Source organism: Rhinolophus sinicus, chromosome 14 (genome assembly GCF_057876585.1).
Source record: "Rhinolophus sinicus isolate RSI-liver-muscle chromosome 14, RSI-T2T, whole genome shotgun sequence".
Lineage (NCBI taxonomy): Eukaryota > Metazoa > Chordata > Mammalia > Chiroptera > Rhinolophidae > Rhinolophus > Rhinolophus sinicus.
The window spans coordinates 574,594-599,149 of record NC_142514.1 but is presented as its reverse complement, the minus strand read 5'-3'; the positions used below and the strand labels follow the sequence as shown (position 1 = coordinate 599,149).

At 56.3% G+C, this 24,556-nt stretch overlaps 1 protein-coding gene across 1 annotated transcript; it reads left to right on the top strand.

Annotated features, from left to right (window-relative positions):
* The first annotated feature begins 2,958 nt into the window (after window positions 1-2,958).
* On the top strand, window positions 2,959-24,121 carry SSU72 (SSU72 homolog, RNA polymerase II CTD phosphatase). The gene is made up of 5 exons (XM_074334302.1): window positions 2,959-3,316; window positions 10,767-10,910; window positions 21,898-22,037; window positions 22,316-22,434; window positions 23,637-24,121. The coding sequence occupies exons 1-5, from the start codon at window positions 3,237-3,239 to the stop codon at window positions 23,736-23,738; spliced, it is 585 nt and encodes a 194-aa protein (XP_074190403.1). The 5' UTR covers window positions 2,959-3,236; the 3' UTR covers window positions 23,739-24,121.
* The last annotated feature ends 435 nt before the right edge of the window (window positions 24,122-24,556 follow it).

The window sequence follows — 24,556 nt, the reverse complement described above, 5'->3', positions numbered from 1 at the left end:
GGACACAGATCTGGAGCTGAAAATCTTAGCGGTCTAACTTCCAGGTGGCTCACCTACGGTACGACCAGGCTTACTGGCCGAATTAACCACATTTGGAGTGGAGTTCCATTCCATCCTGGGCCTTTGAACTAGACGGGAAAGGGCTCAGTTCAGCCTTTAGTAAACACAGAGGTAAAGGCTACCTGAGCAGGGTCAGCATCTGAGGGGAGGCCAGAACTTTCCTTAAAGACAGTCTGAAGCTCACTGTGATAGTCGTGGGCAGATGCATCACATTTTTGTGAGCAAGTCTGAATTGTGTAGTAATAAACAGCCTTTGGAAAAGCAACTGTAATTGCTCAGTGGAGACCTCCAGCAGGTTTTCTAGCATCTTGCCAAAAATCAGGTTTGTTTTCACTCAGTCCCTTTCAGGATGTCCCCATCAGGCCCATCTCCTCCAGGTCGGAGCCCGCCTTCATCAATCAGCATAAGAACTGGCTGACAAAAAGCAGAAAAGCCAGGCGTGTAGGTCTGAGTAACTGTGTCCCACTCCTCAGCAATTTGTGGGGCCTCAGTCACCTATGGAATTGTCTGACTGTGGCTCACACTTCAGCTTTAATCCAGGGGACACATGAAACTTGCGGTCTAATAGGATGTCCTGAGGACATAACTCTAAAGGGACAGGTACTGATCGGTTCAAAGGAGAGTGTGAGAGAAAGCTGAGGGGCCAGAAGCTGGAGTGGAAGTCAGCCGGCTGGGGAGGGTGGGGCCTGAGGCCAGGGAGTGAGAGAGAGAGAGAGAGAGTGAGAGTGAGTGTGTGTGTGTGTGTGTGTGTGTGTGTGTGTGTGTATACGCGTGCGCGCCCGCGCTGGGGGTGGAGGTTGAGCCAGCACCAGTGCAGAGGCGCATGAGGCTTCTGTGGCCGTCTTGTCTCCTTTAAAAGTTCGTTAGCCTCAGTTAATCCTAAAACTTTGTTTTGCAAAGAGGCAACTTCAGGTCCCTGGTAACGTGTGGAAGCCTCAAAATATCATTCAAAATAGGTGTTCTGTTTAAGTTTGGCGATTTCAGAGCTGTGATTGTCCAATGTGGTTTTTTGTTTTTGTTTTGTTTTAATTAGCCCAATGGGGTTTCAAGAAAAGTAAGTTTCGGGATCTCAGAGGTTCCCCATAAAGGCCACCGACAGTCTAAATCACTTTTGGTCACATCAGTCCATTTAGCTAAAGATGCACGAGGAGGGACCGTGGCCGGAGTCCCTGGAGAAGGGACACCCTGAAAATATTCAGGTACCTGAAACCCCATTTTCAGAGGCTTTTCTCTAGAGCAACAGGCCCAGATGCCCTAAAACAGCTCAGCACCAGCCAGTCTCCTCTAGCACAGCTTGGTCAAGGAAGGGTCGCCGACAGCTGATTGCCAGCTCTGGGAGGGACAGCCTGCTCCGGAAAGAGCCTGGTGTTAGTGTGCACAGACCCAGGGGAAGCCCCGAGACTGAAAACCTACCTCCATACGTGGAAGACTCTCCCCAGGAAGAGTCTGCCAGTCCAGTCTGGTAACTGGGTTAGTTTATCAAGGGAAACTTACACACGGGGCACATCCTGGGTGAAGGGACCCTCGCACCACTAGGCAGGCACCAGAGGATTGCAGTGGGCGACACAAGACAGTCACGTGTGCCAGCACGTGACTACTCCCAGGTGCAGGTAATGGCTTTAACATACTTGACCAGGTCGGGACAACGGAACATTCCAGGACCCAGGACAGAGCAGGTGGCAGGGGAGGGATACTGGTTTGTTGCAGAACAAACTGATTACGATCAGACAGTCTCGGGAGAAGCAAATCCTCTCCCCTCTGGGTAGGGTCCAGCTCGAGGGTCAGGCAGAGGTCAGTCTTGGAGCAGTCTCCCCTCCACACCCGGCAAATGGCTGAATGACAGTTGTAATGGGACAGTCTGGTTTCAGACAAATCAGACTGACGTCTAGTACAAATGTCGGGTTCCCAAAGAACCAAGTCAGCTGCTACAAGGGCTCGAGCCAATGTCACAGGAGAGCTTCCAAAAAAGATTTCACAGGCAAACAAAGGCCTTTTAACAGAAAAAACAGGGGGAAGAAAACCCTGAAAACTCTGAACAGATCCCGAATGAAGCCTGGAGAGCGTCAGAACACAAGCATTAGCTCGGGTCCAGGAGAAAACTTACCCGTTAACTCCCGAGCCAGCCGGGGAGAAAACCAGCCATCGCAGGTGGCTCTGTGGGCGCCACACCTGTTTGCCCTCTAGCCCTGGAGCCCTGGGGGTCTTCCCTGGATCCCCGACGAGCCCCACGGTGCCGACTATAAACAAAAAGCCGACAAGGTGCACCGTCCGCAGAAAGGATTTATTCGGGGAAAGGGAAGAATCAGAGTCCTGCACGAGCAGCCCCGGCCGGCCGGCCCAGGGAAGGTGCTGCCCGGACCAAGACGACGCAGTTCAGAGACGCGAGGAGGAAGCTCAGGGCAGGGGCCGCCAGCGCGACGTCGGCCCCCGAGCTCTCCCCGTCGGGCTCCGCCCACAGGCCGTCCCCGCCCCCGCCTAGGTTCAGGGCTGTCATTGAGTTGACACCTGACACCCCTTACGCTTCCTCCCTACCCCCCTCCAAACACGTTCATAACTTCGTTTAAATGTTCAACTTGGCGGGGCTTTCACAGGCGAGCGGTGTGCGGACGGCCGTGCGGGCCTGCGGGCGCGGGGGCAGCGGGAGGAGCGGCCCGGGGCTCTGGGACCAGCCGAGGGCGAGCGCAAAGCGGGTCGCGGCCGGAGCGAGAAGCCCGGGCGCCACCGAGACCGCGGAGCGCGCAGCACCGCCCTGGCTCGCGCGACCCGCCGTCTCCAACGCCTACCTGGCGGCGCGGCGTCACTCCCGGCGACGACGGCGGCGCGTTTGTGACACACGGGCGCCGAGCCGCAGCGTCACCCTCGGCGATAGCCCGGGGCGCCGTGACGTCAGACGCCGGCGCCGGCCTCGGCCGCGCACGCCCGGAGCAGCGGCGCGCTCGCCGCCCGCGCCCGCGGGGTGAGCCTCCCTCCGCCCGCGGCCGGCGCTCCGGGCCCGCGCGGGGAGACCGTCGGGACGCCGCGCACACGCCCGCCCTGCGCGTCCCGACGCTGACGTCGCCGGCGCCGCCGCTTTCGCGTCATGACTTCCGGGCGTCGCGGCCGCCATCTTGGCTGTGCGGAAGCGCCGCGGCGGGGTGGGCGCCTCGAAGCTGGAGCGTGTGGACGGTGCGGCCGCGATGCCGTCGTCGCCGCTGCGGGTGGCGGTGGTGTGCTCGAGCAACCAGAACCGGAGCATGGAGGCGCACAACATCCTCAGGTACGGCGGGCCTCGGCCCGGCCCCGCGCCCCCGTCGGACGCCGGCACTCGGCCGTCCCTGCGGCCCCTGCCCTCCCGCCCTGTGCTGGGCAGCGGCGGCCGCCGTCCCGGGATCCCCGCCCCGCGAGTCCCACGGCGCGGGGCTGCCTGCCGTCCGGGCTTGTTGGCTCCCGGGCCGAGCGCAGCGAGGAGTCGACCAGGCCCGCTCGGCCCCCACGTGTGCTTAGTCTCGCGGGGAAACTCAGGTTCTCAGCCTAAATGTCCCCAGGTCTCGAAAAGCCCAAAGCTCCCAGTAAACGCGAAAGACCGGTGCCGCCTGCGTCCGCTTCGCACGCGTGTCTGCGCAGCTGATGAAAGGGGTCCTTCCGTGAAATGGTCTTCAGTGAGGCCGCGAATAAGACCGAGGTTAGGGTCTGGGAGATGGTGGTGTGTGACGACGGTCTCCAGGGCGTGTTGTCGTTGATCAGCTCTGCCGGGAAACTTGCAGGACTAACGAAGAACCCCCAGAAACGGCCTCTGTTGTTAACTGCGTGAATTTCCATATTTGCTCCTGTCTATATTTTCAAGTTTCATGCAAAACAGCCCTCACACCACCCCCCCCCCCCCCCCGAGCCTCCAGTCAGTTTCTGGGCTGCACTTGAGTTCGGTTTGGAGTTTCTAGTTTCAATGTCACTACTGCTCTTTTGTGACCATGTCTTTAATAAAAGTTTACTCCCGCTTGATGCAGTTGTTTCGTTCAAAACCACTTCCTAAAACTGAAATTGACCATATACACGTCCACTTGGATCGCAAAACAAAGTTGAAACTGTTTCCTCTGTGGACATGAAGGGACACAGTGGCTCACTTTCTCATCAGTCCAGCTTTGACTCTCCTGAGTGACTTGGGAAACTTAGAATTCCCCCACACTCTAGTTTTTTATTGATGTTGGAAGTGTCAGGTGTCCACGATCTGCTAGTTAGGAGTTTAGCTTTTCCCAGCATCTACCCACTGTCCACAGTATTCGCTTAAGGTCATTTTTTGGTCGAGTGTAGTGTGCTTTGACCCTAAGAAATCAATGTGAAGGTTGTTTTTAAACTAAAAATGTTTAAAGTTGAAAGTTATTTTACAACTAGAATTACGTCGTGCTGGGTGAGATCCCAAAACTGCGTTTATGTGTGCAGTCATTAAAAGTTTGGTAAATTTAAGCAAAAGAATGCAAGGTTCACTCTCCTGGAAAATTACACAAGGAGCATTAAATTTAATATCTTCAGTTAGAACAACCGTCGGCAGACTGCTCCATTCTGCTGGTTCTGGGTGGTGATCCTTTGTTTAAGCCCTTCTCCTGTGTCCGCGTAACAAATCTGGGATGAAATCTTAGGAAAGGAAAACTTGAATTACCTGCAGCAACTTTCTTAAGTCAGTGCTGCCATGTGTGTCTGATTTCCTGAGACAATCAGTACAGGTGACAAGCTCAAAGTGGCTGCAGCCAGCGCAGCACGGGGTCTCCTGTGGAAAGGGGAGTGCAGAAGAGCCCCTCGGAATAACCACTGAGTAGGAACTCTAGTGTGCGCTGACCTGGTTTACTGTCTTTCGAACTTACTCATAAAAAGAGCAGGCTCAGAATGAGGGCATGTTACTGATAACGTAAATGTGAAGTGATTTTAGACGTGAATCTTTCGTTTCTAAAAAGCCTATTGTGGGGGTGTTTTCCTTTGTTAAAATAGTGCTTGCGTGTTGCAAAGAATCCTCACTAGAAAATACCTGGAAGTTGAAGGCGATAACGATCATAGCGCATACCCACACTTACAGATCAAAGGCACGTCCTGTAATCTCCACACGTCGTGTGTGAACAGCGTTTGATTTCAGTACTCATTTCTGCTCTCACTGGGGTGTGGAATTTGGATCCATCTGTTCGTACTGTGTGATGGTGCAGGTTGTGAAGCTGGCACAGCAATCGCAGGGACCCTGTGCAGCTATGGATTTGGTAAGCGATTCCATGACACTTGGGCTTCCGTTTTCAGTCTTCTGTGTCCTTGTGCCATAGAAATACCTTTGCACACTTTTCTGGGTATTTCCTTGGCATAAATTTCTAAAGATGAAATTGCTGAGTGAAAGGTAGGCAGGTTTTACATTTTCATACATTTTTGCCTTCCAGAAAATGTCTATGTGCAGAATTCCCATTTCCTCATAGTCTGGGCATTATTTTCATCTTTTCATGCTTCCAAGATAAAAAAAAAAAAAAATGGATCTCACCTTCCTTTATTTTTAAAATTGCTATTGAGGTTGAACAACTTTTCATGTCATTTTCACTTTTGAAAAATTATTGTGGCTTTATCTGGATATTTTGTAGGCTTGAAAAATATCCTTAAGAAATGTATATGATGGTTTCTATTACAACTAGGAGAGGTTATGAAAGACTTAAAGATTTAGGCCTTAAAGGTGGGTGATGTTTATGGAAGGCATAGAAAAATGGTATGATAACTAATAAAAGCAGGAAAACTTTTATGTGTGCAGTGTGGTTACAAATACAAAAACCATGCATCAGAAAACTTATGAAATGAAATCGCCAAAGGAATGCAGATAATTGAACGTGCACAGTAGGCAGTTTAACACTGAAACCCTATTTTGTTTTTGCCATATTTAAAACCAGCGCACGTTTTTCTGACAAGTCGAATACAAGTGGTGATACATGTTGGCACTTTCTGGAGCTAGTTGTCATGTTAGCTAGTCGCCCTGGGGTGATCAGTTTTGATCTTTTGAGAATAAATTGTTTCAAATGCCACTGTTGGGGGCCTTTCGTGTTCAGGGGTGTAGGAAGCTGTTGTGAGTCCACAGAGACACTTGTTCTTTGTACTCCATGAACCACCATTTCCCTTTGGGGCCAGTTGGTTTATTTTTGGTTCTGAAATGTCTTCTAGATGTTAAGGGGCTTGTTGGGGTTTTGGAAGCTATGTCTTTAATTGTAGCAATTTGAAACAAATTTTAAAGACACGCTTCTATAAATTGCTGGGCTGAATTCTCAGTCTGTTTTCAGTCCTAATGCCCTGGGCAAAAAAATATGTTTTGGGGAGCAAATGGGGAAGAAACAGGTCCGGGTCCCATCTCGTGAGCTCTCCATACCAGGTACTTTCCAAACCTCACCTGAGGCCATCCTGACAACTTTGAGGGCGGTCACACTTGCACTGGTGAGGAGACTGTTCCCAGAGCCAGAAGCCCCTGCTTGTGAGTGACAGCAAGGATTTGGACACAACGGGCTCTGGTCACTGATAGATGAGTAACAGAACCGAGGCTTGGCTAGGGAAAAACACGGGCCGAAAACGGAGCCAGGGTGTGGTTTGTCCGATTGGGCTGGGGCGCTCAGCCATGACTACAACCTGTGGGCCCCAAGCCACACTGGGACTGAGGTGCTGGGACCACACCGCAGGGCTGCCTGGGGTTGAGCGGTCATACAACTGCATGCACCAGCCATGAGTGCCGCCTGTCGTGGAGCTAGACCTCTCTCTGGTCTGCACGCATTTCCAGAAGTTCTTCACCAGGGAGGGTTAGCTGGGCCCTGCTATCCTGTGACTGCGTCTGCTGTTTCGGTTCTGGGAACGCTTGAAGAAAGAACTGGAAATGTGGGAGGGTGAAAGGATCTTAACTCAGGTCCTAAGAGTGGCAGAGGGTCTTGAGGAGGACTCCACGGGGGGTGCGTTTGCCTTTGGAAGGCGGAGCTAGGGGTGGGTGGAGGGGAGATTTCTATTTGTGAACATTGAGACAAAACCGGCTAGACCGAGCGTGGTAACAGCGCCAACAGCTGAAACACTTCCTGTGTCAGCATCCTCCTGTCCAACCTTTCACAGGACAGGGGCGGGGCCCAGCTGGGGGTCACATCCCTCTGTGCTGAGGACCCTTAGGACCACGTCGAGAGGCGCTGGCAGGAAGCGTGGTGGTGGTCGCGCTGCTAGGCTGCCTGAAGCCCCACGTCCTGGGGGTCTACCCAACAGAGCAAGGTGGCCTGAGCAGCAAGGGTTGAGGAAACGTGGGCCTGGACGAGGGCACCTCAGCAGGACACTGACTGGTGCATTTGTCGCAGGCTCGTGTTTAGAAGCCGCTTGATTTTGCTCTTGACCTGGGAGGATAGGAATAAAGTAAATCCTACACAACATGTGTTGAGGTATGTTTGGGGCTGCGTTTTGCCAGTGAGAACATACACTTCGTGGAATGCTAACATTTCAGAAGTTTCTTCGCAGTGTCTTGGCCACGGTGGACTTGCAGACAGGTGTTTAGCTGAGGTCCTCATGGGCAGGTGTGTTCTGTGCACAAGAGGTCGTCACGTCTCGCAGTGGGGCTGACGAGCAGTGTGTCTTCCCTGTGGCGAGGGTGACGTGGTGGTGAGTGCGTCCTATCCTCACAGGTCGTGCTGTCACAAGCGGGCACCGGTCTAGGATTTCAGTCTGAGCCAGAACAGTGTTGGAAGTTACCTTAATAATCGCACCGTAGAAAACAGAAATGACTATTTTGGGGTGTTCGTTTGTACACGATTGTTTTACCCTTAGTCATTGGATGACAGTGGAAACAATTGTTTCCCCAAATTGGACAGTTTCTTTGATAGGTTCTTCATGATAGATTTTTTGATACTCGTGGAGACAGGCGATAAGCACTTGTCTGGGAGCTGGGTTTAACAGACAGAATAGTTGGCCCTTGAGACAAAGCCTTTGGGCTGTCAGGAGTATTTTTATAGCATTCGGTTCTCTTACGTAAGACACACACTGTCACACTGCACTGTTGGCACCACACAAGATGGGCCGTTATGGCAGCTGCACCGGCTTAGAAGACAGCGCTTCTGTTGCTAATCAGCCTTTTTGCCACCTGTGAATGTTTTTTTGTGGTGGGGGGAGAACAAACTGCATTTCACTTTATTTTTAAACACACTTGGTGAGCATTTCAGAAAGTTGGGCAGGGTGGGGAGGAGCAGCAGAGGCCGTTCCCAGTAGGAGGCCCCCCGAGTCAGGTCCCCACCTGGCCTCGTGGACACTCAGCAAGTGACCGTCTTAGAGAAGCCTTGTCGTGGGCCAGCCAGCTGGAAGGCTGGGCGAGTTAGTTTGGGACGATTTCCTTTTGGGGATATGGGCAGACTGAATGGAGAACGTTCCATTTTGACACCCAGTGAAACCTCGAACCCAGATGACATGGGATGAGTCAAGTTGATGGGCCTGGTCAGGTGCCGTCGTCCAGGCAGGTCAGGCCCAGGCTGCAGCCCTGGGAGCCCTGTGGGCAGCTCGTAGGTGGCGTGCCTGCTGCCCCCGCCAGAGCCCTCAGTCCCGTCCAGGTCCCCGCCCCACCCCACCCCTCGCACCGCCTGGCCTTCTCCATCACTGCCTCTCCCTGTCCTGTGCTGCGTGTTTCGCTTGCTTTGTGATGTCCTCCATCCTCCACCCCCCTTGGGTCACAGTGATGTTCCTCAGGCTTGTTGGTGCTTCAGCCGAAAATCTTGCTCCTGGTATGTTACCCAAGTCGGTGAGGAGTGGGCGCAGATTTGGGGGAGGCGGCGAGGTGTGCCACACCAGTGCAGGCCCTGTGGCGGCCGGCGCCTCCGGTCACGGCGACGGTTGTCGACGTCCATGCTCCCTGCCTCCCTTTCTGTTGGGCTGTCTAGTTGCAATCAGGCAGCGGAAATGTCTCTGTCTTCCTGGGGGCATAGTGGGGTGTCTGAGCCTTGCTTTGTGAGCCATTCCTCTCTGCTGTTGGGCCATGTTCTTCATCTCGGCTGGGGGCCTGCTAAGGACAGAGGACGCAGGTTGGGTGTTAACCTGAACCAGAGGGGAGCCGCTTTGTACCCTCTCGCTGTGCACACTGGTCCTTGCCGGGGCGCCCCTCCTGCCTGCGCTACCCCTCACCCCTCTCCAGTGGCAGGTGCTGCTGTGTGGAGGGACAGGGTCCGTGCTGTCCTCTGTGGCTGCAGCTTGGCTGCCAGAACATCCTGCAGGTAGGCCTGTGACAGACACAGTGTCCCGGGCGGTGGCTTCCAGGAAGTGTGGAGTCTGGTGGTGTGACAGGCTTCCGCTTGCAGTGCCTCCAGCGGCCCCACGCGGGTGAGGTGTCTCCTCCTCGTACAACTCCGCTCGCCACTCAGCAGCTATTTGTGGTGTATGTGCTGCACGCCGGCCCCGCTGTAGGTGCTGGGACACAGCAGTGAGAAGAGGCGCCGTGGCCTCCTGCATGGTGCTCCCGTGGCAGTGGGAGAGGACAGCCCACGACAGGAGCTTTCTCCCCACAGCGCTCTTCTCCCTGGAGGAATGAGACGGATTGTTTCCTTCCCAGGGACCTAGGTTTCTGTCTTTTGAAGGAACTCTCGCATGTCAGGTCTCCAGGACTCGGCCCTGTGGACACGGCTTGGGGGGCTTCCAGTTCATTCACTGTAGGATGTCTAGCAGCCTCCCTGGCCTCTGGATGCCTGGCACCCCCAGTCGTGACCACCAAAATGTCGCCAGACACGGCTACAGATCCCGAATCATGATGATAAAACATTACAGGAAAGCTCAGAAAAGCTCGAGACCGTCATCACAGCAATTCCAGAGCCCATCGGGCCTATAGATGCTGGCGTAACGTGCGTTCTTCCCGTGGCCCTCCGTCTGGGGTGGGGGTGCCCTTCAGAGACACAAATTCCATGATTTGTAAATGCAGAGCTGGGGGTGACGAGTCCACTTATTTAGACACTCTTAACACGTAACTTGTTTCCTCTTGCTGCCCGAGTTAGAACACAAGTCCTGTAGCAGATACACTGTGCACATGGCCTGCTGTGCAGACCCCAGGCTGGTGATTCTCAGTGGGACACAGGCGTCTTGGGGCCTTAGCACTTAGAAGATGGCATTTCTTTCTTGTAGAAATGGTCTTTCATGGGGCTACATTCATACATTACTTTATTAGGAAACATGGTCGGTTTCCGTATCTTGGACACCGTACGTTATGAGCGAGCACCCACAGCTGTGGGGCTGGCGGCCGACGCGCTGATGCAAAAGGCGGGGTGCCCAGTTCTGGCTTCCTGGCAAGCCCGTGTCACAGGGCACTGGGACTTGGCCGGACAGTGTCCTGAGGTGGGGCGTGCAGTCAAGTCTTCAGGCGTTTCTTAAGAATCGGGAGACAGGGGTCCTGTGAGCCTGAATCCAACGCAGAGACCAGGACTGTGGTCGGGACAAGTGTTCGGGTGACACCTCTCCCGTTCTGTGTGGCTCACGGAGTCTGAGTGATACTGCTACAAACATGCCCTGTCGCCGAGACCGAGGGCTCCTTTGTTTCCCTTCTCACTGGTCTCCCCGAGCTTTTGTGTAGCACGCTACAGGTCTTGCTACATTTGTGAACAAAATATTTAAAGTTAAGGATTTAAAAACATGTTCTTGAATATCAAATGTCCCATTTCATGGCCTTTCTTTCAGAATCTGTGTCTGTCTCAGCCCCACTGTGACGCTTTCTCTCCTTCTGTGTCTTTCAGCAAACGGGGATTCAGCGTCCGGTCCTTTGGGACCGGGACTCACGTGAAGCTTCCAGGACCAGCGCCCGACAAGCCAAATGTTTATGATTTCAAAACCACATACGATCAGATGTACAATGACCTCCTTAGGAAAGACAAAGAACTGTATCCCAGTGGGTTGTCCTTTTAAAGACCCCAGTGCGGTCGTGTCGGGTAGGTGTGGCCTGTGACAGCCCCATGCCGATCTCCAATGCAGGGCTGTGCGGGCGGGCGCGTGTGGTGCAGACCGCCCTCCTCTTACCCTCAGAGAAGCAGGTTTCTGTTCCTGGCGCTGCTGGGGCAGGTCACGGGCGGTGTGCGGGCGGTGGGCCGCAACATAAAGGGGAGTCGTGCTGGCACAGCCGAGGGAAAGGTTGTGACTTGACACTGACCAGCCGCTGAGGTGAGGAAAGCAGAGACCTCTGAGCCGTGGCTCCTCCTGCAGGGTGGCCCACTTCCCTTCGCAGGTAGGTGCGTGCCCGTGGGTTGCACTGACGGCATACGTGGGGTAGGCCGGCCGCTTCCTTAGCGGCTGATGTCTCTAGAGGGTCCGATCTGTAAAAGGGCCAATTTCGCTACTAAAGGAAACGTGTTAGAAACAAGTAAGAGAACTCGACTTCATTTCGGGGAGGGACGAGACAGACTGGACCTGCTACTTAGGACTCCAGGTGTGAGAGGAGGCACTTCACGTAGAGTTTGCGAAGGTGACACCAGTGTGGTGACGGTTAGGACAGTCATTGCCCGGCTTCTGGCCCGGGCACGCGTGTTTGCCCCGCGCTGCCTTAAACCCTGACCCGCCTCTGTTCCTGTGATGTGTGCTCCTCAGGATGGCAGACGCCAAGTGACGGGAAATGAGCTCCAGATGGAAAAAAACTGCACATTGGCACACTTGCAGTTTGTGATCAGCTCCAAGTGTTTTTGTGTCCATCTGTAGGTTATTTAGTAGCCGGGAGTGGTCCTGAAGGTCATTGCAACGGGTGTGCCCTGGGTCCTGGCGGCCGACTGACCGCTCCGTGTCCTGCCCCCGGGCTCCCCTCCCCCAGCTCCCAGTAGAAAGTTGTTAGTGGGGCAGAAACGGGTGTTTCCTGTTGGTGCTACAGCCGGCATGCAGGGATCTGTAGAGGGCGGAGTGCCCATGACGCAGTGAACCTGAGTCAAGGACTCGTGGCACCCGGGACCCGCCCTCCAGATGGCAGACCTGGGTGGTGCAGAAGCCCCTCACAGATCTGGGGGTGCACATTCTGCGGGCCCCTCTTCCTCAGCAGCCCCAGGACCTGCGTTGGGAGAAGCTCCCTGAGTATTTCTGGGGAGCCATCGGCGTGTTCTATGTCTGGATTAGAGGCTGAGCTCTGGCCCAACGTCAGCCCCGGAAGCCCCCGCGTCCCTGGTGCTGAGTCGCCTGGACCTTGCAGGGCGGCATTGACCACTTGGCCCTTTTCCCTGGAAAAGCCGTGATCTCTCCGGGGTTTGTCACCTGCGCTTAAGCTCTCACGAGCCGCTAAGCTTACTGGAGACCCCGTCTGGTTTTGAAGGTCACTCGGCACCATTCACTGTCCACACTTCTATCCGACGGCCGCTGGCGCTGGCCACCCTTCATTGTTGCACATCGGGCCCTTTCACGGGCAGTGACGGAGGACCAAGCGCAGAGGGACGACCAGGAGCCATGGCCTGCGTGTCCTGGATGGCCTAGCAGGGCAGGAACCAACCTCCAGAATCCAGGATGTCCTCCTTTCCTGGCAACTTGGGCAGGTCCCTGGTCTCTCCAGGAGGCGTCCACCCTAGAAAACAGCGTGTGCATATGTGTGTGTGCGTGTGTGTGTGCAGCCTTGCCTCACGGGTTGTGCCCACTGTCACCGACAGTACTTGCTCCCTGGGGACCCTGTGTCGGATCTGGGACAGGCATCTGTGACTTCACTGACTTCACTGGAGTGGGGTTTCTGTCTTCTGGGTGGTATTGGGGGGAGGGGGCAGAATAGCCTCGTGCTGGGTGCTTGGTGCGGCTCGACCCCGGTACAGTCCTTGGCCAGTGACGGAGGGCCATGTGCTGCAGGGGTCACTAGGCTGGCAGGACGCCTCGGGTGAGGGAGAGGATTGGGTCAGCGGGGGTGGGAGTCCCCTGGTCATACGGGAGGGATCCACAGGCGCAAGCGTTGGCCCCAGGTGGGCTGGCGTTCTCGCTGCATCTGCTCATGACACGTGCCGCTAAGAGCTAAGAACCCAGGCCTGGAACAGTAGCGTTGGCAAAAGTGCAGTTGTTATATCCTGCAGTAGAAAGCTAGGAAAATAAGCTGTAACCCAAAGGCAGACCCGGGAGTTGAGGCCACATGGCCTGATGGTGAGGGACGGGCTGTGTCATCTTCCCGGGGTGTAGCCAGGCCCTGGCTTCCTGTGTACCCACCTCATGGTGCCCCTGAGAGCCAAGTGGGAACTCGCAGAATGCTGCCTGAGCCCGGTGTTTGGCCAGTGGTCCTATTGGTACCAAAGCACAGTCTTACACATTTGGCTGTGATTGGCTGGTTGTGATATTGGTTTTCTTTCCGGAACAGGAGTAGGGCTTAGGGCCCGACAGACTCCTGCCTCTGGCCCATGGTGACATCTGTGTGGCCGAGCGCTGGCCTGGTCCCTCAAGAACCTGCCCCTGGGGATTCCAGAGGGTAGTGGGGCTGGGGGTGCGATGTGGGGTGTAAACCTTGTTAAAACTCCAACCAAACTAGTTAAAGTAGATTGGGTTGGTTGACAGTTTACGTTACCATTTACCCTTCGGGTGGTTGTCTACTAATAGCGCGGGACGTCTGCGTTCGCCTGACCTTCCACAGACCAGTGTTAAGAAACGTCTTCCGACATCTCTCAGTGGGGGCCTGTCCGTTTATGAAGAATAGTTGCGTTGTGCTGTAATCCACGCGCGTACAGCTCAAGGGTGTCAGTGCGTCTCGGCTGTGCCCCCATCCCAGTAGCTTCCAGAGTATTTTCATCTCCCGTGAGAACCGTTGGTCACCGTTTGTTCCCCCAGGTCTCCCAGCCCCGGAGCCGTTGTCCATGTTCTGTCTGGACTCGCCCTTTCTGGGTGTTTCACGTGAATGGGGTCACACATGTGGCCTCGTGACTGCTTCTTCCACCCAGCGTGCTTTCGGGGTTCCTTTGTTCCTTTCAGGGTTCCTGTAGCAGTGTGTTGAACTGTCCATTTTTAAGTGCACATTTTTCCCTTTGACCCTCATTTTTTCCTTCCTTTTGCCTTGGGCTCATTGTGAGTTCAGAGCGGTTGAAACTTGGTGCCTCTGCGCAGGGGCCCAGCAGCAAGGCTTCTGGGTGTTTCCTTCTCTGCCAGAGCCAGTTCCCACACTTGGGCTTCCTCCCACGGCTTCCCAGCTTCCACCGAGAGGAGGCTGCCGCTGAGCCCCGCTCAAGCTTCCTTGGAGCCTTCGGTGGCAAGGTCAGTTATTCTCATGTCAGAATGGCCAGCCTGTGAGCCTGTGGGAGTCGGCATGGCAGAGGGGCTCGGTGTGCTCCGCAGATTCTCCAGTTGGCTTTTGTCGGTGGAAGTTAGATGGCCACTCACAGCCTTTCAGTAGATGATTGCCCTGTGAATTATAGACCCATTTGTCTTAAAAAGCAAGTAAATGCCTGCCTCCCAATATCCTTCCTGCGGCCAGCTGCCCCTAACGTGGCTCTGAGATGGATGCAAAAGTAGTTGACACTTTCCTAGTCAGTCCGGGGACTGAGTGTGAACGGGGACTGATCGTGGGGACCAAGTGCCAGCCGGGTACTGAGCATGGCGACGACTGAGCGCCAGCTGGGGACTGCACGTGAGCCGGGTCCTGACTACCCCCTGGTTTCTCCTGTGCATCTCCTGTAATTAGTTACTTTTGGGGTTGACGTGATTTCTGCAACTGCATTTCCATCCTCTCCATCTCTTGTCTTCTAGGCCTTGGTTTACTTTTGCATGTACCCCCTCACTGCCTTGGGATGAAAGGTAAAAATACAAAGGGCTTCTCAGATAGTAAATGCCCGCAGCTCCTGGTCCCGTCCTGGGGGTGAGGTCCGTGGGCACAGCCATGCGAGAGGGCGCGTGGGCTCTGAGGCCGCTGCACCCTCACTGATCAGGGCCACAGGGCTTTTCCAGAAACTGGCTCTTCAGGCCTCACTGACTCTTTTTTGCAGCTTGCAGCCGGGGGTGGGGTGGGGTGGCAGGAGCTGGGGGCTCCGGGCCTGCCCTGGGCGCGTCCGTCTGCTGATGCCCAGCCCATATGCTTCGCCCCTTTCCGGGCCGGGCGTACTCACCAGCGCTGTCTGCCCCAGCCCTGCGCCTGCCTGTACCCTCCCTCGCTCCTGCCACACTTGACCTTTGCCCCGTCGTGTTTCACCCTGGTTGGCAGCTGTGTTCTTACAGGAATGTGTTCCTAAGCCAGACCCTTGTTCCCAGAGAAACGGATACTTAAGCTTCCTGGTTTTACGAAAACACTTGTGCTTAACATACAAGTGTGGCCTCAGCTGTTTCTGGTGATGCCAGGCAGGTAACTGAGGTGTCTTGAGAGCTGTGCACCTGCCTGCGTGTGCCTCTCCCTGGCTTGGTTCTGGTGGCGGTGAACCTACGGTCAGCTTTGCGGCTGTGCCTCAGCTGCTCTGATCCCGGCGAGGACCAGCTGGGGTAGGTGGGTCCATCAGCAGTGACCACTGGCCTCTTGGACGAGCCCCGCAGCCTCCCTCTTCTTAGGTAGGCGGTAGGGTTTCTTACACAAGCTACTGTCCCAAGAATGTGCAGTGATGGAGTGGTGACAGGTGTTGGCTGGGGTCAGCCAGGATGCTACCAGGTCAGTGTCCACCATGAGCTTTGTCTAGTTACTGCTTTTGGCTCACCCTTTTTTAAACATTTTTTTGAAAGATTAACTTGAAGTTCACGGTAAAATAATGCATGTTTTTCTCTAAATCACTAGTAACGAATCTCAGCAAGGGATGAGGGGGGGGGGCTGTTTTATTTTTTTTCCACAAACTGGAAGCGTGCAGCGATCATAGGCGCTGCTGGGAGGAGGCGGGGCGTGACTGCCAGACTGGTCCCAGCCGTCGGAAAGCTGCCATCTGCCGTCGCTGACTGTCAGATGTGAGCAGCCCAGAGACTGGGCCTGGGCTCACCTCTGGCGTAGTGTCTGGAATACTCTCTTTGGAACCGGTTTTGTGGAAATGCTTTGATATTGCAAACTAAGTCACAATTTCAGAAATTTTTCTCAAAAAAACTTTTAAGCAGCTTAATTTTTTTTCACTAAAATGCTGCAGCCTAGGGTCTGCTTTCTTTTTGTTTTGTTTTTAGGTGAACATTTTTGTGATGTTAAAAACAGAACTGGGGGAGTAACTGTGCATCTCTTTTAAACAAAACACAAAGACTAAAGATATTTTCCCACTGCTTTTTATTTATCCAGTCAATTTATTTTTAAAATGTTTTTCTGAACTTTCCAATTTAAATAAATGTAGTGTTTTACCCTATGTGGACAAGTAGTAGTCTACTTTTTTTATTATTTAAAAGTCTACTAAAACGTAACCTTGTCACACTGTGTTGTGACATGTCCTTGTGCTGTTCATGTCGAGCCTGCTTAAAGCAGCCCAGGCTGGTCCCGACCTTTGGCCTCGCTGCCCCCTGCAGGTTTCAAGGAGGAGGTGCTAGGCAGAAGGACCCTGGTTCTTACCGGTGGTTTCCGTTGGGGAGCGTCCCCTCTGACGGCTCACCTCTCGGTCCCCTCAGGTCCCTTGTGCACATCAGCTCCAGGCGAGCACAGGCCCCCACCGTGCCAGACATGGGCGGCCTATCCACACTGGGCAGCAGGCACCTTCCAGAAGCATCTGTGATGGGGCAGCAATTGCCAAATGCCAGGTTAGGCGGCATCGCTCTGCACTGAGTTGGCAGGGAAGGTGCTGGCTCCGCTAGGCCCTTTGCCCTAGAAGTGTCCCCGACGTGGTCTTGGGGACGTCCTGCCCACGCCTTACGGTTGTTCAGGAGAGGCCACTGATGCCATCCCAGGTGACTGCTGGCCCAGGTGTGGGGTTGGGACCGCCGCTTAGGTGCCCTCGGGGCACAGCCGCCTCCCCGTCTGCAGGATCCCAGAAGCTGCGTGTGTGTGTGCTGTGCATGCTGCTGGTACACACACAAGGTGACACAAATGGAATTGATTTTTCTATTTTCCAGTTCATTTATTGCCAGTAAAACTGGCAAAAGACATAAACCTGGCCCAAACAAAGCGACTTTGCTGGTACTTTGTGATTTGGGGAGTGTGTCACCTCCTCTGTGGTCCTCCCCTCACCTTTCCCAGGCTGGCGTCCTGCTGTGGGCGGCTCAGCCGTGGTCAGTCTAGGGACGCACCTGGTCCCCATGACTCTAGGCCGTTTGGAAGACTGCCCAAGAGGTTTGTCTTTCTCATTTTCATCATCCTCTCCCGTGTACGTCACACTGTTCCCACAGCCAGTGCCATTTACACTTCCTGGCGGGCTCACGGATGCCATGTTCTCTGGGACGTGAGTGTAGCATGTGGTTGGCTCCCTGCTGTCACGCGCATGTCTGCAGGATGCATTGTGTTCTTAAGTCCTCTGGCAACGTGGCTGTTGAGCAAACGTGAAACGTCATGGAATGCCCCGCAGAGGTGGGAGTGGGCCCGTTGTGTGGCGGCCGCTGCCTGGTTCTCCGCTGGTGTTCTTGAGGCTGGTGGCAGTGACACTAAGCCTGGAGCTTTGTTACAACAGCTCATGGATGACGGTGCAGAGCAGACACACTGGCCTCCGTGTCAGGGAGGGTGCCCATCCTCCCGGTCCTCAGCTCGCAGAGCTAGCCGGTCCGCGGGCCCATTCAGGCCTCTTGGTGCCAATTTAAAGTAAAGGCAGAAAGCTCTCTGCTCCGTAGGAATCCCAGAACTTGAATAAGGTACTTGAACTGTTCCCGAGACGCTGCGGGGGGCTCACTTCCCTGTTGAGTAGCTGCCCGTCCACTGGGTGCGATTTGGGGAACAGGTGCCCTACAGGCTCCAGCTGCACAGAGGGGGAGCTCCCTGGACGGGCACAGCGGGCCCTGGGCTTTCTGGGGTACACAGCCCTGCTGACTGAGAACCTCCCCCCCCCAGAGGGGACTTGGTCCCCACTTAAGAACTCTTGCTTTGTATCTGACGTTTCAGTTTGGTCACACTTAAGATTGGAAGTCACATTAGATTATGGGGTTCTGAAAGCTGAGCAGGTCCTCTGGGAATGGCCTGCCCTGGGGAGCTGCGGCCGCGTACGGCTTGGGTCTCCCAAGGCTGAGGCAGAAAGGGGGGATGGGACGTGCTGGTTCCATGAGCGTCTGCGCAGTAGCAGAGGGGTCCTATCAGTGAAGCACTAATGAGCTTCCATCAAACCAGGACCCAAGCAGCTGCCAGGAGCAGAGAACCTTGAAGGGGGTGCATGGGAAGCCCAGTGCGCCCCCCCAGCCTCTGGGGCACAGCCTGCCCACTGGCCCAGGGGATAAGATGGCAGCATGGCGGGACGTGGGGTGAAGGTCCTGCCTTCCAGGGCTGCCAGGAGAGAACCTGGGGGGGGGGCATTCCGCCCAGTCTAGATGTCCAGGGCGCCCGAGGCTGCTTGCCCTGATGCCCCCGTCTGAGTAGGTGCCACAAGCTGGGTGGGGGCTGGCCCCGGCTGGGGAGGCCTGTGTGCACTGGGAGCCCTGCTTCTGTTCTGAGTGTTCTGAGCCCACCTCTTCCCACCCGCTTTGTCCTGCTCGAGTTCCGTTGGTGACGTATGGGGAAATGTGGCTTGAGTGGCGCTCGCCTGTCCCATCCTTGGGAGGCGCTTCTGTCCAGCAAGGACTGGCGAGGGGCTGGCGCGCTGGTTGAGAGGCAGGCCAAAGGCCCCTGGCCACCGACAGCCTCCTGCGGGCCGCTCTGTGAGGACATGGGGTGTGCGGGCCCCACTGCTGAATCCATGGCCCTCACGAGGGAGCCGCTGGTCCCTTTTTGGGTTTCTGCTGGCACCTTTCTCTGGCTCCGGAGATGCTCACCTGTGCCTTCACTCAGAGCGTTGGGCTTCACCAGAGGGGTCCACGGGTCAGCCCCCGGCCCCCGCTGCCCACTTGCCAACGCCCTCCTGCTCCCATGGCAGCCAGCAGTGTCCCTCAGTGGCAGCCAGACCAGGTCCCTGCACAGCTGGCCCCAGTGTGCTCCCACGGACAGCTGTGGAGAGGCTAGAGGAACAGCCCTGGGACTGCGGGACGCCAGCGATGTGCCACATGCCAGCCTGCACTGGTGAGGCCCCTTCCTGGAGTGGCCCAAGCAGGTGTCCACAGGAGGGGCTGGGGAAGTCGGCTTCTCTTTGGGAAACCACCTTGGCGTTGAAAACATCCAGCTAAGCTTGGTTGGTGCACTGAGGACATCTGACCAGGATGGGGGCTGAGGTTAGACATCACGTGTGGAAACTTCCTGAGTGGCACTGGGCGAGCTCAGCAAGACCCCAGGTGCTCCGCGTCCGGGCGGCCCAGTTGCACCTGGCCTGGCGTCCACTGCAGCAGCACGTTTGCCTCTGCTCTTAGACTTGGAAGACAGCAGACTTCCGTGACTGCCCTGCCCCTTGCCTCTCGTTCAGGGGCGGTTCCTACGGTCCCATCCTGCGTGTTTCGATGATGGTTTCAGAGCACATGTGCTCCGCCCTGACGAGAAGACCCAGAGAGGGCTGCAGGGCGAGCCCGCGGCCTGTGTCAGGCCCAGTCCCCGCCTTCCCCCGGGACACGCACGCCACCCTTCGCCTGTTTCTGGTGACAGCAGTGGACATAAGTGCCTTGCCTTCTGAAGGCCAGGGGCCAGCAGTGAGGCCACACCAACTGCGAGCTAGGAGGTGCACGACCACCCCTTAGGTCAGGTCCACATTTACTCGTCTGTAAACTGATGAGGGCCGGTGGCCGCTGTGCCTCAGACCACGCGGCACTCCGCGGACAGCCTAACTGGCTTCATCCCCATCCTTGGCCTTCGGAAGCATCGGGGGGCTCCTGGGGGGCCGAAGTGTGTTGGGAACCTCCCCTCTCACTGAGGCCGGGGCCCCTTTGGGGACCGGTAGCTGAGCAGGTAGCCCGGTGATGGGGCATATGGGGCAGGGCATGGAAGGGGGCTTTGGAACCAGAGTCTTACAAGTGTGTGAACTGCAGGGGAGGCTGGGCCTGGCCTCCTGCGTCTGCCTGTCTGCCGGCCCTTGGCCGAACGTGGTGAGGCAGGCCAGTCACTGTCCAGGCCTGTGGTCGCCGTGGCCACGGGAGGACCTGTGTGTGCTGGGGCCGTTGGTTCTGGAAACACGAGCCTTGCAGGCATCGCTAGCTGGTCCCAGGCTGGGCCTTGGCTGTGTTGCTCCTGGTGGTTCAGGGCCAAGGGATGGGGCAGCTGGCCCTCCTGCCCCAGCACTCGGGGGCCCCATCGGGCCAGCACCTCATTCTGACAAAACGCCGAGGACTGCCACCTTCCAGCAGCACGCTCATCCCACCTCCAGAGCGCAAGTGTCCTCCTTCCAAAGCCAGCCTGCACACCCACACTGAACCTGCCGTCCACACGTGGGGACCCGTCACTTTGGCTGCAGCTTTTACTCTGATAAAGCCTTCATTTTGGTGGCAGGCTCTTGTCATCTTGGCCTCACCTCACCCCTTCCCCACTCCTGTCCCCTGTGGTTTGAAGTGGGAATTCAAGTGCAGTCTGGGTCCCTGTGAATTGAAACAGTTGGTGGGATTGTGGTTTCATTCCTGAGGGCTCCTGGCACGGGCATCTCCTGTCTGTGGTCCCGCCTGGCTCGGTCTGAAATTAGCCAGAAAATAGTCCAGAAAGGCCGCTGTTCCGCCCCCCCTCCCCCCAATAACTGATGGGGTCATACCCTACCCCCCAGCACTGCCTTTCTCAGCTCCATGGACCCGCTGCCTTTGTTACTGCAGCTTCACCAGTGATGGGGGCCAAGTGGGGGAGGGACGAGCTCTGCGAGTTCTTACAGCCCTGACCGAGCACCTGGTGGCCATCTGTCCTTGGGGTGGCAGTCTGGGAGGAAACTGTAGGCCTCCACAGTGGCCATCCTGCCACTGGGATGCAGTGAGCCTGACCACAGGCTGTCATTGGACACTTAAGCCTTAATTACCAACCCCAGTGGGAGGCGGGCCTTCCCTCAGCCCACTTCTTTCCGCCAGACTTTGATGCTGAGTGTTTGAAAGACCAGGTTCTGGAAAGACAGACCTGCGTGTGGCAGCAGGACGAGACGGGCCCAAGACCGCCTTCATTACACTTAGCTGGAAAGTGACAGGAACCACAACACCCGACACTGAACAGTGTCTGAGTTAAAACTTTTAGATGAACCACTTACATATACTCTAAAAGCTGTTTTCACTCTCTAGGAAGGCAGGAAATGTATTTTGAGTTCATTTACATCAATTGTCTTTACTTAAAATCTGGGAGACACCTTCAATGTATCACTTAGAATTCGGGAACCAGCCAGCCTGTGTGTAAAATAGAATTACTGCAATGCTCATCCCCAATTGTGCAGAATGACCATTGGAGACCATACCCTCATCTTTGGGGTGAGCCCTCTGCCTGAGGCCCCGAGGACAGACAGCCAGTGTTGACACACCACAGCCAGCTGGGGTCACCTTGGCACAGACCTGGCCTCAGGGCCTGTGTCCCCTTGAGCTTCCAGGGATACGGCCCTTCCAGGCCCAGGCCTGGCCCTCCCCTCCTCATGTTTTCAGTGAACCCAGCCTTCTCCTGAACCCTCTTCTGATTGCACTTTCCTCTTCGGTGGGTTTCCGGAGTTTCTTTGCTCCCTTCATGAGCCAGGCTGGGTGGCTTTTCCAGTGAGCATTGTCCTTGCTGAAGGGCTCAGGGTCAGTGAGCAAAGGTGCACGGGACAAGTCAGATAGGTGGCCAGTGACACGTGACAGGAGGCTGCAAACGCGGATGTGCCGGCCCGAAGGCCAGGCCTGGCCGTGCCTCCCGGTCGCAGGGGGCGCCTCCCGTCCTAGGGCTGCCTGGCCTGGGACAGGCGCCTCCCCCGCCCCTGTGGGACCGGGGGCTGTGGCTGCATGGGCCCTGCACTGAGCCGGGAGGGCAGCAAGTCCTGACCTAAAGCTCCTTAACCCGGTGCCCAGCTACACGCAGAACGGCATTTTGCACATGTTGGACAGAAATAAGCGAATCAAGCCCCGGCCAGAAAGGTTCCAGAACTGCAAGGACCTGTTCGACCTCATCCTCACCTGCGAGGAGAGAGTGTATGACCAGGTGGTGGAAGGTAAGCTCGCAGACCCGCCCCCACCTGTGCTGGGGACCAGGGGTGGCCCTCTGTCCTGCTTGTCCCGTTGTCACATTCTGGGTGGGCCAAGCACCAGCCTGCCAGGGCCCTGGAAGGGGGTGTCGGGGCTTGGAGGGTCACAGGGGTGGGAGCGAGTGGACAGTGCTGGGCCTGGGGCTCCAGTGAGCCCTGTGGGTGAGATGCTGCTGTTCTGGGAGGAAGTGGCCTCCTGCCGGCCTGGGCCGGGCCTCTGACAACTGTCATTGTGTCCCGGTTAGACCTGAATTCCAGGGAGCAGGAGACCTGCCAGCCGGTGCACGTGATCAACGTGGACATCCAGGACAACCATGAAGAGGCCACCCTGGGGGCCTTCCTCATCTGTGAGCTCTGCCAGTGCGTGAGTATCGCGCCTGCCCCTGCCAGAAGGACAGGACCGGACGGGGCTGGCCCACAATGCCGTTCACACTCAGGGTATTTTCACATGTTAAAACCCAAGTAAATGCAAAGGTCTGCACGTTGCATTAGCGTGATAGAAGTGCAGCGACCTGCTCAACGCCTGGCGACCCAGGGCCAGGACACGGCCCCGAAAGGGTGTCCCAGGGCTCTGAGGGAGCTCTGTGTTCTCCACCCCCCGGACACGTGGCCCTGGTGGCCCTGGACATCTGCCCTTGTACAGAAAACCCCAGAGCTTTGCAGCCATGTGCAGCTGTGCTCAGAGCAAACCATTACCTCTTAGATGTGACAGCAGGACCTGCCCAAGGAGGAACCATATACCTTGTCTTCTGCCCGTGGGATCTGCGTTTAGGGCAGCTGGCTGAGAATGACAGGGAACGTGGGTCAAGCAAGCAGTGAGATAGGCGGGCCCGCTGGTCTGCTCTGAGGGACCCGGCACAGCTTCCACGCCCCACATGCCTTGTGGCCCATGGCGGCTGCCGGAGCTCCAGCACTTGTGCCCATGATCTGGCTGTCATGTGAGAGAGACGGCTGAAGTGGGGGAGACGTGTCCCAGAAGTTGCACGTGTGATTTACTCTTGGGTCATGCTGGCAAGGCCCAGCCTTCACTTCTAGGGGGCACTGCTTGCAGCCGGGACTGGGGGCAGCGAGCAGCCTCGGCTGCAGCCCCGCCCAGGGCAGAGCAGGTGTGCTCAGAAGTCAGCCAGGGCTGCCTTGGGGCTGTCCCCTGGCAGCAGCTACTCCTTTTAGGATAGCAGTCTTCCAGCGGGTACATCTGGCCATGTGTGCACTCTTGTGGGGCTCGCACCTGGGAGGGGCAGCGGTGGGCAGTGGGCGGGCCACAGATGCAGCCCAGCCCCCTGCAGTGCAGGGACAGGCTGGCTTCCCGCTGGTGGCTTCTGGTGGCTTCAGGCAAGGGAGGTACTTTCAGTGCCTGGTGTGCTCATTTGCAGAGTGGGGACAGTACAGGCAGTGCGCGTTCCCTAGTTTGAGTCCATGTGACAGATGTGAGCACAGGCTCTGCTGGAGCCCCGCTCCCTCCCCCTCAGGCTGCCCCAGGGGAGGACGGTCAGCACCTGGATGGGGTGGGTCACGCCTCTGCTGGGTGCCGGTGTCCTGGGCTCAGAGTGGCTGCTGTGTCCTCAGATCCAGCACACGGAGGACATGGAGAACGAGATCGATGAGCTGCTGCAGGAGTTCGAGGAGAAGAGCGGCAGGGCCTTCCTGCACACCGTCTGCTTCTACTGACCGCGGGGCGGGGCTGGCGGGCCGCCTTCTGCTCCTCCGCAGGCCTGAGGCTTCGCGCCACTCGCAGGGCTTCTGCGGTGGACGGTAGCAGTACCTACATAAACTGCGTATGAAATGAGAAAATACAAATGCCAGGTTAACATTTTTCTTACCCCACTTTTACTTACAAGTGGGCTATTGATTATTGATTATGGAGTTTTATTTCTTTAACCAAATCAGAAACAAAACCCAGTTTGTTGTACGTTTGCCCCGTGTATCTGCCTTTCATTGTACGTTCCTCCCTCCTCTCCCTGGCTGGAATGTACAAAACCCGAATAAAGCAACGGGCTGTAACTTACTGGGAGAGAACCTGCCATTGCCCAATAAACATGCTGCTGGTCGCATGCTTTGTCCTGAGTTCCTGCTGTCCCTACAACGGTCGCCTTCCCTCAGCCGGAGGCAGAGCTGGGTACTGGACACGCCTCCCTCAGGAGCGGCTGCCGCCCAGCCCCGCCCTCACAGGGCCGCCTGTGAGAGGCAGGGGGCAGGGGCTCGGCCTAGCTCCCCAGCTCACTACAGGTTCTCTGCCACGGGGGGTTGCTGGCAGGAGGGCGCCTGACCCCTCCCGGTTTCTGCAGCTGTGGAAAACCTCAGGTCATTTGTGGAAAAGTGGGGGGTTCCTGTGCCTGCAGTGTGGGCCACTTGGGGGTTGTCCTGTGCCATCCTTTCCCCAGGCTCCCAGCACCACGGGGCAGCCAGAGCAGGCCCACGGACCCTGGGGCTAAAGCTGGCCCTGCCCCCTTTGGGCATCCTTTGGCTTTTGCTCGGCTCTGTCCTCA